Source organism: Canis lupus, chromosome 34 (genome assembly GCF_048164855.1).
Source record: "Canis lupus baileyi chromosome 34, mCanLup2.hap1, whole genome shotgun sequence".
Classification (NCBI taxonomy): domain Eukaryota; kingdom Metazoa; phylum Chordata; class Mammalia; order Carnivora; family Canidae; genus Canis; species Canis lupus.
The window spans coordinates 27,063,199-27,077,441 of record NC_132871.1 but is presented as its reverse complement, the minus strand read 5'-3'; the positions used below and the strand labels follow the sequence as shown (position 1 = coordinate 27,077,441).

The 14,243-nt window shown below is 45.3% G+C and overlaps 1 protein-coding gene across 4 annotated transcripts in view; it reads right to left on the bottom strand.

Annotated features, from left to right (window-relative positions):
- The window catches only part of ACVR1 (activin A receptor type 1), a 126,263-nt gene that overhangs the window by 44,359 nt on the left and 67,661 nt on the right, over positions 1-14,243 (bottom strand). For all 4 annotated transcript variants that reach the window (XM_072811381.1, XM_072811378.1, XM_072811379.1 and 1 more), the window contains one exon: positions 12,002-12,075. In XM_072811381.1, coding sequence (XP_072667482.1) covers positions 12,002-12,068 — 67 coding nt within the window. In that variant the 5' untranslated portion in view covers positions 12,069-12,075. The remainder of the gene's footprint in view (positions 1-12,001; positions 12,076-14,243) is intronic.

Genomic DNA, 14,243 nt, shown 5'->3' with positions numbered 1-14,243 from the left:
CCCCAAACATCCCTGGACTCCTTCCAACAGTATAAATGATTCATTCATTTGAAATGACAGCTTCTATTAGGCTTATTAGATGGGGGGGGGGGGGCAGGGGGGAGTCCTTCCATGGCCTCCTAATCCATGAGTGCAGCTTGGCACTTCTCCAGAATCAGAAAGCATTTGAGATCTCTGGCATTAAACAAAGGCTCAGGGATGGATTTTGCAATGCCAGGTATCACTGCCAGAAGCCTGCTCCTAAGACAGAAACACAAAGGTCAGTCTGGAACGCCCAGGGAAGGGCATTTGATGGTCTGACAAGAAGGCAAGCTATATGCTTGGGAAGACAATACCCCAAGAGTCTAAATGCTCTCATAAAACACCCAGACAGGGAACCCAAATCACTGCTTTTTTGGGTTTGTTTGTTTGTTTTCTGATCAGAGAAACCCATACCCTGCAAAGTTGTAAAGCCAAGAAGAAAACATATTCCAGGAGTTAAGAAAGATCGAATAGGATCACATATACATTAGAATAACAACAACAGAACATGATTTCATGATTCCCAAGATTTCGAAAATGACAATAGCTACAAATATGTCCTATCCTCCAGCATTCTGGAACTGAGTAGATGGCATCCCCATTGAGATGTAGTCCTCTCTGCCTTCCATGATTGTTGAAATGGGTTAATGTGGCCACAAGTCCTGGTAGAGCTGATCCCCACCTCTTTAGGCTGCCCTCACCACGCCTCCGTTGTCAGAAGGCCTCTCTTGCTCCAGGATGTCAGGTCCTTTAGGTACAGAATTTCCCCCACAGGTAAAGCTTATTAGCTCCCTCCCTGCCGACTCCCCATTTATGTATTCACACTCACTTCCCCCTTGGAGAAACCTTTGTTAATACCCTCAAATTTCAAGTAAGACCCACCTGCATATACTCACATGCGTGTATCTGTCTGGCTACTGAATGAGCATGTCTTTCCTCTCGACTAGGAGCACCATGAGGGTAGGAACTAAGCCTATTCCGCCCACTGGTATATACCTGCCCCCCCCCCCACCTGCCTCAGTAATTGACAGGAGTACCAGCCTGATGAATATTTGCTTCAGAATGAATTCACAGAAAGGATTTAGAGGTGGGAAGAGACATGATACTGGTTTTCAGAGCAGACTGAGCCTATAAAGTCTTTAAATGTCAGCAGAGATCTTAAGGCAAGGCTTAGTCACTGAGCCAGCATGTCTGTGCAAACCACTTTTTCGTAGAGGAGCTCACCATGGCGTCACATCTGTTCACCTACTCCGGCTTACAAGTGTAGAAAATTAATACTTGTTGTGGTGCAGTAGGTGTTCTGTTTGCCTGTTTGTCTGTTGCAAGAAAGAGGTAAAAATACAAAAGTCCCTAAAAACAAGACATTATTTAATACATTAATAGAACAGCAGGGCTTTCAGGGATGGTCCTTCCTTAGATGGTTGATGTGAGGACTCTGGGCTACTACGATGCTCAGGTGACCAGAACGATCAATACAAAGTAAGCGCCTTGACTCCAGCCACGTGAGGGGGGTCATGCAGGACTTGCCTGCTCGGCAGTGAAAAAGATGCCCCTGGTTTTTGCTGCCACTTTTCTCCTCTCGGTGAAAGTAATGGCGTTTTCAGCAGGGAGTGGGGAAGAGTGAATTACATCATTTTCCCTTCCTTGCTTTGCTCAAGGTGATAAGGATTCCCAAGTCATCCTGCATTTGAACTGCTGAAGCTGAGAGGGGAAAAAAAAAGTGCCATCTGTTTATTTTGTGTCTGGGCTGACTCCTTGTCTCTGAAATAATCCCTGTAAATTAAGCCCTATTGCAGCAACCACACCTTCCATTTCAAAGCCAAAAACTTGGTCTGTGTTTAAGTGACTAACAAGTGAAAGAACATTGTCGGGTATTGACCTAAGACAATATCGGTCTGTCTTTTCCATGCTTTTTATGATTCCCAGAACGTAGCAAAGACACGGCTTTCACACTTGCACCATGTCTATGAAGCAACTCTTTAATAGGGGGAAAATAATGACCCCTTTCTTCATCGTGTCTTCAAACTTCTTGAATCTCTGCTTCAGAGAAAGAAATGATTACAAGGCCTAATGGGAATTACCTACTAAGGAATTCTTTTAAAGACCAGAAAACATCCCCACCCCATATACGGACAGTGCCCGGGTCTGAGCAAAGTTCCACTTACAGGAAGAGTAACAGTACCACAGTCTGGGGGTGAAGAGAAAAAGACCGGGTGCATTTCAGGAGGGACGCCTGTGTGGCTCAGTAGGTTAAGTGTCTGCCTTCGGCTCAGATCATGATGCCAGGGGTCCTGGGATCGAGTCCTACAGCGGGCTCTTTTCACAGCAGGGAGCCTGTCACTCCTTCTGCTTAGACTCTCACGCTCACTCTCTCACTCTCTCTCGCTCTCTCTCTGACAAATAAATAAATAAAATCTTTTTTTAAAATAACCAATTCAGAGAAGCCATTCCTTGTTTAGACTTGAAGAGAACCAGCGATATAGTCCCATCTAGCCAATGTTGAGACTGGAAGGTCTGTTCACAGTGTGGGAAGACGTGTGCCTGACTCATGTGGTTGTCTCTCAACGCTCCACCGGCTAACTGGGGAGCACGTGGCTTACTCCAGTGAAGGTTTCCTAGCCAGGCTCTGTATTGAAAATTCTGGTGGTAGGAAACCTCAACCAAGGGCTCTACGTGGGATAGGACAGTGGAGAAAGAACTACAGGGCGGCTTCGGCACCAGGCTCCCACCTCTATTTGCCCTTCTGTGCCCTACCAGTGACTGGGCCTTCAAGGTTGCCAATCTTGGCTCTACGTACCAGCAGCAAACCACCACCACACCCCACAGCCTTTCTGGAAGCTTTCAAACCACAGAGATAAATCCCTCAGAAGATGGGCAGGGCTACAATTTGTTGAACAACAGTCTTAGAATGCCAGCCTCCAGGCATCGCAGCACCCAAAGCCAAAGGTAAAAATGTCCAGAATTAGTTAAATTCCTCCCCTCTAGCTCCCTACCGTACCCCACCCCAGGAAAACCACAGAGGGATCAAGGTGCTCTCTAGACTATTTTCTGTCCAGCCTGGATGGAGCCCAAGAGATCTGGATATCCAAGGGTAGAAAACTGGGGCAATGATCAGGCCTCTGATACTGCTACTTCTCTATCCCCGGATTTCCCAATTCATGCCCTAAGGCCCTACCAGGTCCAGAAGGCTATGCAAGGTTCATTACGAGAGGAATCCCATGCCTTCAATCCCATGAATTGGGACTGAATTCCAACCTTTAACTTGATCTTTGCTTTGTATATCTTCTTTCTCCTATCAATCTAATTAATATGGTCCATAAGAATGCACTAATTCCCAAATTCAACACTTAAGAAGATTGGCTTATTAGTCATAGACTAAAGGATCCTACCGTCACCATGACATAGTTGAGTCTGGGTCATTGTGAGCTTATTCTTTTTTACCCCTGAGCCTGCAGAAAAGGCTCCAGGTACCTACACTCAAGGTAGAAACCAAGCATTTTTTGAGAGTGCTGTGACCCAGAGCTGGTTTTGCAAACACTCGTTCCCTCCCCCATCCCACCCCCCAATCTCTATGGCACAGCACACTGATCCTACTTCCACAATCATCTCGGACCTTGGCAGAAGAAAGGCAGCTAAATCTGAGATGTGTCACGAGGCCACTGGCTGGGGAGCAAGAATATCTAAACACACACTAAGGTGAAAGCAACAGGCCAGAGTTTCCACAGACTCCCACTGGCTCCTGTAGCTGCAGAGCACTGACAGCCTAAAGATAACCCAAGTATCTACGAAGGGTCACTTTTAAATAGTAGCTGTAATACCACCAGTCATTTCAGAAGTATTTCCTTCCAGAGCCCGCTTCCATCCACACTGACATGCCAACTGTGCCCAACAACGGCAAGCCCGCTGAAGAGATGAAAGCCCAGAAGGAAATGGAAGGAGTCCCAAGGGGGAAGAGAGCCCTGTAACATGCTGTGATTCTATTCCATGCCCACATTTGGACCACTGAGCAAGAATCATTTAGCAAAGAGACACTGGGTAGAAGTGATCTAGTGACAGTCATGGGCGATTAAAGGGCAGATAGAAAACCAAACCAAACAGTTTAACTCAAGGTCTCCCCAACCTAAAACTGAGCCAGTACAAACCACGGATATCTACCTTCCAGGAGTTTTTCAGGAAAGCTATTACCTCCACGAGAAAACATCTACCTCTCAGTCTCCTGGACCACAGCGTGGCTGGGCAAAGAGCACCGTAAGGAGTCTTCAGCTCGTACTGTACGTCCTACAGCCCCTGTGACCAGCCACCAGCTGGTCAGAAGTGCCAAAGGGAACTGCTCAGAAGAGGCTGCTACCTCTTTTCGTCCTCTTAAGCCAAGGTCACGGGTCCCAAGACCTTCCTAGGAACCACTGAAGTCCACTCAGCCCCCCACCGACCCACCAAAGTGAGTCCTCACTGTCCTAAATGGCAGTCGGCCAGGGGCTGGTGTACAAGGGACAGGTGCTCCGTGGGCTATTTTCAGTTGCTATCGGCTCAATCGGGAGCCGCACATGCTCCGTATGCAGGCCAGTCTGGGTTGCGTTTCAAACTCCAGGCAGCCAAGAGACACACACCTTGCCCAGCTGCCAGGGAGCCAGCTGCCCGGTGCTCCTCCCAAGACGGGAGCAATGAAGACAGTGTAACCTGGCCAGCCGACATGCCAGCGAGCAAGCCCTACCTCGCATGTCACTGCCTGGGTTATTCTGAGCCGGGCTTATTGACACTCCATGGCAACACAGGAACAAAGGGCCAGCAAGAGGGATTTAAATGTCCTGCAAAAGTTGCTAGAAAAGTCAGCAGCTCAGGCTTCTGTTTTCATAATAATAAGAGTAGCTGCTGAATTATTATTAGATTATTATTTGGCTCTCCAGTTATTGTTATTTGTGAACAATAATCACCAAGGTCCCCTCTCGGAGCTACGGTTTTGTTTTCGTTTTGTTGCCACCCTTACGTTGCTATAGTTGGGACAGCTCCAAAAATACAACCGGCGGGCCTGTGCACCACCCCAGCAGCCCGGCACGGCTGGTTTGCCTCATCCGCTTACCGCTTGCCATACCCTGTGGTCCATGTCCACCATACAACTCTGAAAACACACCAACTGCCCCTCTTTCACCTTTTGGTAGCCCTCACTGCCCCCAGGATAGGAGGCAACCAGCTCAGGACGGCAGGACGGCCAGACCAGCAGGACCTTTAGTCCTAACCCATCCCCCTTCTTACGGCTGCCCTGGCCAGACTGGGACGGCCCAGGTGGTGTCCTCCAACCCCAGCCACCGCTTCTCTGGGGGAGGCCCTTCCCCACGCACCAAGTCTTTCCCAGTGCTTCCTCCGCTGCATTATGTGTCGATCCTGCTGGGCTCTGGCTCCCTGGCCCGTGGTCCCCAATCCCAGCCCAGGAGGATAGGAGGCCCTTCCTGTTGCGCCCTGGCACCGGCAAAACCCTGGCGTTGGGCAGCTAGACGGGGCTCCCTGACAACGCGACGCTCCCGCCCCGCCGACACCACAGCGCCCACCAGCTCCCCCTGCTCACCCAGGGGTACCGCGGGGCTACAGCGGTTTCTCCTCCCAAACCCACAATAAAGTCTTTGAAAGGGGGATCCCTGGGTGGCGCAGCGGTTTGGCGCCTGCCTTTGGCCCAGGGCGCGATCCTGGAGACCTGGGATCGAATCCCACGTCGGGCTCCCGGTGCATGGAGCCTGCTTCTCCCTCTGCCTCTCTCTCTCTCTCTCTCTCTCTGCAACTATCATAAATAAATTTAAAAAAAAATTTAAAAAAAAAAAAAAAAAGTCTTTGAAAGACGCGCTGCTGCCATCCCCTCAGGCCAGTCGTCCCAGGGACTGCATCACACTGGCTGTGCCCGCGGCCCACGGGACAAGCCGCTCACTGCCAAGTGCCCCTGGAGCACCCACGGCCAGGCCTGCCGCAGGAGTGACGCTGCCCAGGGCAGGCCCCCCACGGCCAGCCACCCGCCACCGCCACCGGCCGCCCGCGGTCTCCATCGCCACTGCGGGCACAGCCCGGCCGGCCAGGTGACCCACACACACTGACACCGGGCGGAGTGGGGAGATGCCCGGCGTGTGTCCTGAGAAAGGCTGGGGCCTGCCCCCTTCAGAGGACACCCCTCGACCAGCAACCCCATCTGCCCGCCAAACGTCACCGTGCTCTGCACGACTGACACTGTGAGGCCCCAGGGCCAGGGCCAAGCCCCAGAGAAGCCACGACTGCCTGACCCCACACGGCACCTGGCACCACACCGCCACGGAACCCCAGTCTCTGGGTGTGGCCTCAAGGTGCCCTGGGGTGGCTCAGCGGGGGCTCAGTGGGGGGCAAGGGCCGCAGAGGCCTACACGGGGTCACCACCGGTTACAGGGGGGTGTTCACTCTGTCCTGTTTGGGGGGATCGTCACCTCCTCCTTCCCAAGAGCAATTTCCCTGCACCTCCTACCCCCGTCTCCCTCCCCGCCCCAGGCTCACACCCATGTCCCCGCATGTCCCGCTCGCGGAGCCCGGAGGCCGCCAAGCAGGGAGCAGCGCTGCGGCCTCAGCGCCCGGTTGCGGGGCACACACCTGCACCTCAGTCTCCCCGTCAGACCACCGGGGACCAGTGGGGGTAGGCTTCATGACCTTGTGGAAAACACACGAGGTCCGAGCCAGCGCTGCTGCAGGCCCCAACCGGCAGCGGCCGGGGCACTCACCCAGGGTGGCAGAGGTCACCGGGCCGCGAGCTCGGGAACACAGCACGGGCACCTTCTCTAACCACTGGGCCACTACCCGAGCTCGGGGACACACTGTGGACGCCTTCTCTGAACCGCTGGGCCACCACCCATTCCTGGGTCAGGAAATCGATTTAGTGGTTCAAGACCAGACCAGGTCTCTCGCTTTCTTTTTAAACAAAATAAAGCCAAATAGAATGGGGGGGGGGGGGGAGTAACATGGGAGTACATTAAACACCTTAAGAGTGACTACTGTGTTTTTCATGACTTTTTTTGTTTCAGATGCGTGTGGGTCCGACTCTAAAATTTTTCTCACTGTGAGTCACAGTGAAAAGTTTGAAAGTCACCCCGCCCTGGGTCTTACATGATCTTGGAACTGACAGGAGTTCTGAGTAATTATGACGACTGCGTATAATCATTATCCATGGAAGCTCGCCTGAGGTCACGCTGGGCTGCAGAAGGAAGTGCGAGGCCGCTTAACAGCGTTCGGGGAATTGCAAAGTCATTTTTTATTGTGTCTTGTTTTTCGTGGTGGTTATTTCTTCCCAAGAGCAAAAGTTGCATATATGACACACCTACAAATCTCCTGCTTCACTAGTCGTTCCATAAAGAGAAGATGGGATCCATCTTCTCCTTCTTGAGACCCATCTTCATGAAAGAGAAGCCTAGAAGCAACTGCACTGCCCTCTCACTGCTGACCACAAGGAAATCATTTATCGAGCGTAGGTCTTAGATTTTTCATATCTGTTCAATATTTGACTTAGATTGAATTTTTAGATTCTCCACACCCTACTGACACTACCCATCTCTCATATAAATGCACTGAATGTGAATGTTTTAAAATGTCCACTGGGGGGGGGGGGGCTGGTGTGGCTTTAGTTTAACTAACCACTGCCAAAACAAACGTTCCCCAAGAAGTAAAAGCTAAATGGAAGCTTTGTCATAGTTCACCTTACATCAACTAATACACCACCATCCTGTTAGATAAGAAAATCTGACAACAAAGAAGCAGTATCTTCAAAGGGTGCAGCTCCATCAGATATTTACAGTTTAGGTCCTAGTAGTGAGCAGCCAATAGCTCGGTATTTCTCATCTCTCTCCCCAAAGAGTCTCTCATTTGATGATGTGTTGGTAAAAAGATTTTATTCTGAACAAAAGGGACAAATTATAGGAATGAGAAATGAGAGCAACAAATTTAATAGAGACATTTCTCTTACATTCATTCATTCAACCCCTTCAAGAACTTCCTGAATCTTCAATAATGAGAAATTCAAAGAAAGGCTTATTCTATTCTTCTCCCACAGTGGCAAAGAGGGGCACCTTTGTGGACCCTAACAAAAAGTCTATTGAAGTTAGCCCCTTCCTTCCCTCATTGGGTAATTGGGGTGGAAAGTCTGAGTGGTGGTGGTTTTGGAAAGAGTAAAATCAAGTCAGCCCACAAAATAATTTAGAACTTGGCCATCTTCTCTAGGACAGGCCAAAATCTCTTACAACAAAACTCTGCACAAGGCCAGCCCTCATTGCTACAATCAAATCAAACTATGGCTCGTAAATTTGATAAAATGTGGGTCATCTTAGCTTAGAAATATTTCTGAAGCTATATTCCATTTTAAGTATTTGTGTCATGGACGTCACCTGCAAATGCTCTCAGGGACAAAGGGGAAGCCAAACATGGACGTTCTGAAACAAAAATGGACTTCTCCCCAGTGGCGTAACAGCAATATTAGAGCATGATTAGTTTTATTAATGGGAAGGGAAAGGAAGGATATACGGATAATTAGGACTCAAGTGCTCTTCTCAGTAAGAGCAAATAAAACTCTTGCTGCAGCTAGAATTGTGTATATATAATGAACATGAAAAATGAATATTGGTGTGAAAGAGGAGAAATAAAAAAACACAAACCCAGGTGAAGGAGCCTGATCATTTGCTATTACAAGCTCTCATCTCAGCTCTCAGACTGGACTGAGCTGGATTCTAGATGCACCAGACATAATGTGGATGTGGATATAGCTAATTTAAGGTACCCCCTGCCAAAAGAAGCCAAATTTTGAAGAGGATGGATAATGATTGAAACTCTTGAACACCATCTCTTAAAGTATGTGGTACCTTTTGTTGGCTGTGTAACCTCAAGCAGGAGTTTTAAACAATTCAAAGGCTCATCTCCCAAAAGCCTATCTCATGAGGATTTCAGGAAATGATGCATATGATTTAGGAGACAAAGGGGAAGAAGTCTTGCTTGCTTTTATTTTTTATTTTTTCCAACTAACTAAAAAGAGTGCATTACTCAACAAAATATACTGGAACAAAATCTCTGTGACTTTCTTATTTGTGCCCCGATAATACCACTTAGCTTCACTGAAGCATAATCAATAAGGTGCCATAACTACCCTGCAAACATCAAACATGGGCTACTTTCTTTTAAACTTGGTAGTCTAAAGGTCTGCACTAGACCATCTTTGGGGCTAGTATAAAGATTTTAGTTGTCTACCCTATTATTTACCTCTTTTGGTTAAGTATTTCACATTTGCTCTATGACTAATGTTGAATATATTAGAGTGTATTACAATTAGGGATTCTCAGTGTTTTTTTTTTTTTAATTCCTAGTAAATATACAAAAACAAAGAGTCTTTTCATAGAATATGCTATTGACAGTTACCAAGGAGTTGAGTCATGGAGGGAAGACGGGACTACGGCAACTGTTATTATGATTAGAGTACTCTAGGCTGTAGCACTCTGGATATTCTGGTTTAAGGGGGAAAAAAATAGTTATTGCAAGTAGAGGATGATGTGTCCTTTTCCTTCCTTGTAAACATGCTAGTGGTGGTGGTATATTAAACAGCAAAACTTTAGTGGCAATCCATTTCCACTTCAGCCAGACTGACTTGCTTCATTACATAATCTTCACTGTGACATTAGAGGGTCATTTGCTGGATTCTTTGCGCAGCTTAAGAGCTAAAAGCAGGAAAAAACAACCAATGGCATGGTTGTTAATATTGATTCATAAATGTCCTTTTCCCCTTCTCTCCTCTCCATTCTTTCTCAACTTCTCCATCTCTATTTGTACCACATTTCCACCTCAATTTGTCATCCATTCTCTTTCTTTTCAATCATGCCCACAACCACAGCTCCACCCACGATATCAAATGAAACCAAATGGAACTGCTTAATATCACACAGAACTGGTACCCTACCTAGGGAAGGGAATGGAATTTGGAGAGACTTTATTCCGCCACATTCTGTAGATTTTTTTCTACTTATCATAGTGCTTATCGATTACACAGAGAAGGAAAAATCCTAGAAACCTGTCTGTTTTATCTCCAGATAATGTCAAATGTTCCTTGGGGAGTAAAATAAACCCCAGGTGAGAACCACTATTAACCCATCAAATTTTTCCAACTCAATTCTTATTAATTCCTACAACTTAGACCCAATCCCTCCTCTGGTTTAAACACCTCTAATTCTTTTAGGGATCTTTATTTTATATCTTCTTGGCACTAAAAGATTACAGCATTATTGAAATGTTTTTTAACAAAACTGCTTAGAGCAAAATCTAGACTGTGGATACCTAAATTGGTTATAATAGCACTATCCAATAGAAACTCAGTGTAAAGCCAATTACGTAATATTACGTCATGTAATATTATTAGATAGCATAATAGAAAACCCAGATGACCTTGGGTACAGCAATAACTTTCTAGAGGCACAATCCATGAAAGAAATAATTAATAAGCTGGACTTTCTTAAAATTAAAAACTTCTGCTCTGTGAAAGACAACGAAAGAGAGTAAGAGGGCGAGTCACAATGGGAGAAAGTATGTGCAAAAGACACATGTTTATTCAAAATATACGAAGAACCCTTAAAGCTCAAAAATAAGGAAACGCACAACCTGATTAACAAAAGGGTCAAAGATCTTAATAGACACCTCACCAAAAAAGACATATAGATAAGCATATGAATATGCAAATAAGCATATGAAAAAATGCTCCATATATCAGATGTCATCAGGAAAATGTAAACTAAAACAGCAATGAGACACCACTACACACCTATCAGAGTGGCTAAAACCCAAAACACTGACAACATCACGTGCTGGTGAGATTGTGAAGCAACAGGAGCTCTCATTCATTGTTGGTGGAAATGCAAATGGTCCAGCCCCTTAGGAAGATAATTTAGAAGTTTCTTACAAAACTAAACATACTGTACTATAACAGCCAGTAATCACAAGCCTTAGTGTTTACCCAAAGGAGATGAAAACTGAAGTCCACAGACAACCTGCACATGGATGTTTATAGCAACTTTATTCATAATTGCCAAAACCTGGAAGCATCCAATATGTTCCTTCAATAGGTCAATGGATAAATTGTGGTACATCCAGACAATGAAATATTATTCAGTGCTAAAAGAACTGAGCCATCAATGCATGAAAAGACATGGAGAAAACTTAAATGCCTATTAATAAATGAAAGCCAATCTAAAAAGACTACATACTTCATGATTCCAACTATCTGACTTTCTAGGAAACACAAAACTATAGAGGCAGTAGAAAGATCAGTGGTTGCTATGGTAAGGAGGGTGGAGGGAAGGGATGAACACGTGGAGCACAGAGAATTTTTAGGACAATAAGATACTCTGAATGATACTATAACGGTGGATACATGTCATCATACACCTGTCCAAACCCACAGAATACACAACACCCAGAGTGAACCCTAATGCAAACTACGGACTTGGGTGATAATGATGTGTCAATGTAGGTCCATCAATTATAATAAATGTACCACTTTGGTGGGGGATGTTGGTAACGGGAGAGGTTCTACATGTGTGGGGGCAAAGGGTATGAAAACTCTCTGTACCTTCCTCTCAATTTTGCTGTGAACCAAAAACATGACTTTAAAAAAGGAGTCTTGGGGCACCTGGGGGGCTCAGTTGGTTGAGCATCTGCCTTCAGCTCAGGTCATGATCCCAGGGTCCTGGGATGGAACGCTGCACTGGGCTCCCTGCTCAGCGGGGCACCTGCTTCTCCCTCTGACTTCCTGTTCATGCTGTCTTGCTGTTTCTGTCTCTCCCTTTCAAATAAATAAAACCTTTAAAAAAAATAAAATTAAATAAATAAAGTCTTCACAAAGGGGGAGAACGGAGGAGTACTGAATGTGATAAGATTAAGAACAAACTTGTTTACAGACAGCCAGTCAATCCGCAGGAACTTAGCCTACTCCATATAGCTGGGAGCCACTTACCTTCCATACTAGGGGAAGGGAAGGCGATCATCATTAGCACAGGAAGCATCATCACTCCATCTACCATTGTACGACTGTGGAGGAAAAATAAGAACTATAAGTACAACAAAAAACTTAACTGCAGGATGACAAATTAAATTAAGCATACTATCTTCAAACTGCCATTCAAGGCCTTTCTTACAAATCCCCCTCACATATGTCGCCTTATTTCTTGCTAAATTTAAACATATACCCTTTACATAGATCTAAGCAAACGATCTTAAGGAGTCAATCAGATTTATCTCCTACTGGTGGCCACTCTAAGGTGATGACCCTTTCACAGAGAACTCAATAGGGACGTGGAAAATTCTCAGCTATAAGGCTAAGCATTCTCAAAGAATTTTAAGTTTGGAATTTTATCTGAGCCTATGAAATGCAAAATTGGCACTAAATTTAAAAACTCTGAGAAGCATGAATAAACTGTTGTAGCATCATGTTAAAGATTAAGTGACTGAATAATTCAAGCCAAATTACTGCGTTTGAACCTTACTTCTCCTTTAAAAGAACTAGAAGTGGAGTATCATCACACAGCCCAAAATGGGAATAACAAGGACAACCAAAAAAAAAAAAAAAACCCAAAAAACAAAAACACCTACAAAAAGTGAAACACAGAATGGTTATCTGGGTACAGAATGGCAGTCAGTGTATCGGTTGTTCACCCTTGTGATCCCGTGGCTGACTGGGAGCCACAGCTGGCTGCCACTCCCAGTGTCAAGAGGGAGGGTTGTACCACACATCGCTAACCCAGGAAAGGATCCGAAGGTCAAAGATCAAAATCTGAAGTATGGTTTCTATTGAATTCTTTATCACTTTCACACCAAATGTTTTGATAAAAAAAAAATCATTAAACCAAACCACCGTAAGTCAGCGGCTGTATGTACTGCAAGTTGCATCTGATAAAAAATGTTTTAATCGAATAGAGCAATAAATAACTTGAGCCTTTGTTTGGTGTGTTCTCAGTTCCTAAGACTGTCTAGTTCAGGAAGTGTCTTCTAGAAAGAGTAGGAGTTACTAAAAAGGTGGACATGGTTTGCTTAGAGTACAGCCATGTACTATACTTTTGAGGGTCGATTTAAAAATGTTATGAGGGGCACCTGGGTGGCTCAGTGGCTGAGCGTCTGCCTTTGGCTCTGGGCGTGATTCCAAGGTCCTGAGATCGAGTCTCACATCAAGCTCCCCACAGAGAGCCTGCTTCTCCCTCTTTGTCTCTGGCTTTCTCTGTGTGTCTCTTATGAATGAATGAATGAATAAATTCTTTAAAAAATAAAAAATGAAATAAAATAAAATGTTATGAAACAAGCCCTTCCCAAATTGCAAGTGTTCTAAAGCCATTAAAGAAACTACAGATTGGATATATTATTAATGAAAGCACCTGAAAGAATAAGAAAATGGTGGAGCTGGTTATCTCTGTTCCTAGTGGTTCTTTGTTGATCACTTCATTAAGGGGGAAAAAAAGCAATTAACATTCACTTCAATCTGACAGGAAGCACGATCCCCAAATTCAAAATTAAAAAATACTTCAGGGGCACCTGGATGGCTGGGTTGGTTGGGTAACCAACTCATGATTTCAGCTCTGGTCATAATCTCATGGGTCATGGGACAAGCCTCTTGACCAATGTGCTCCATGCTCAGCATGGAGTCTGCTAGAGATTTTCCCTATCCCCCTCCTCACTCTCTCTCAATAAATATATCGGGGTGCCTGGGTGGCTCAGTCAGAGTCTGACTCTTGATTTCAGCTCAGATCAGGATCTCAGGGTCCTGAAATCAAGCCCCATGTTGGGCTCTGCACTCAGCATGTAGTCTCCTTATCCCTCTACTGCTCCCCCTGCTCATGCTCTCTCTCTCTCATAAGTAAATAAAATCCTCTTTAAAATATTTGAAAAATGATGTGCATCCAGTATCATAAACAATTAACATTATCCTAAATGACTTGAGATTCTCATTAATAATAATACAATAATAATGGTGTCATCACCATTTACAATACCTTAAATATTTCATCTTCAATCTTTTTTATATTTCCGTTTTATGTATGTCTTATCATACATGATTTTTATTTTAGATGAAACTTGTAACCAACATACATACTAAGAGTGCATGCTTAAAAAGCTTTTTAATGATGGGATATGTCATCAAAAGCCTTTGAAAATCACTGGACTATATTGTTATCATTGAATTCCCAGTTCTTCTCTCCTTCCTTCCT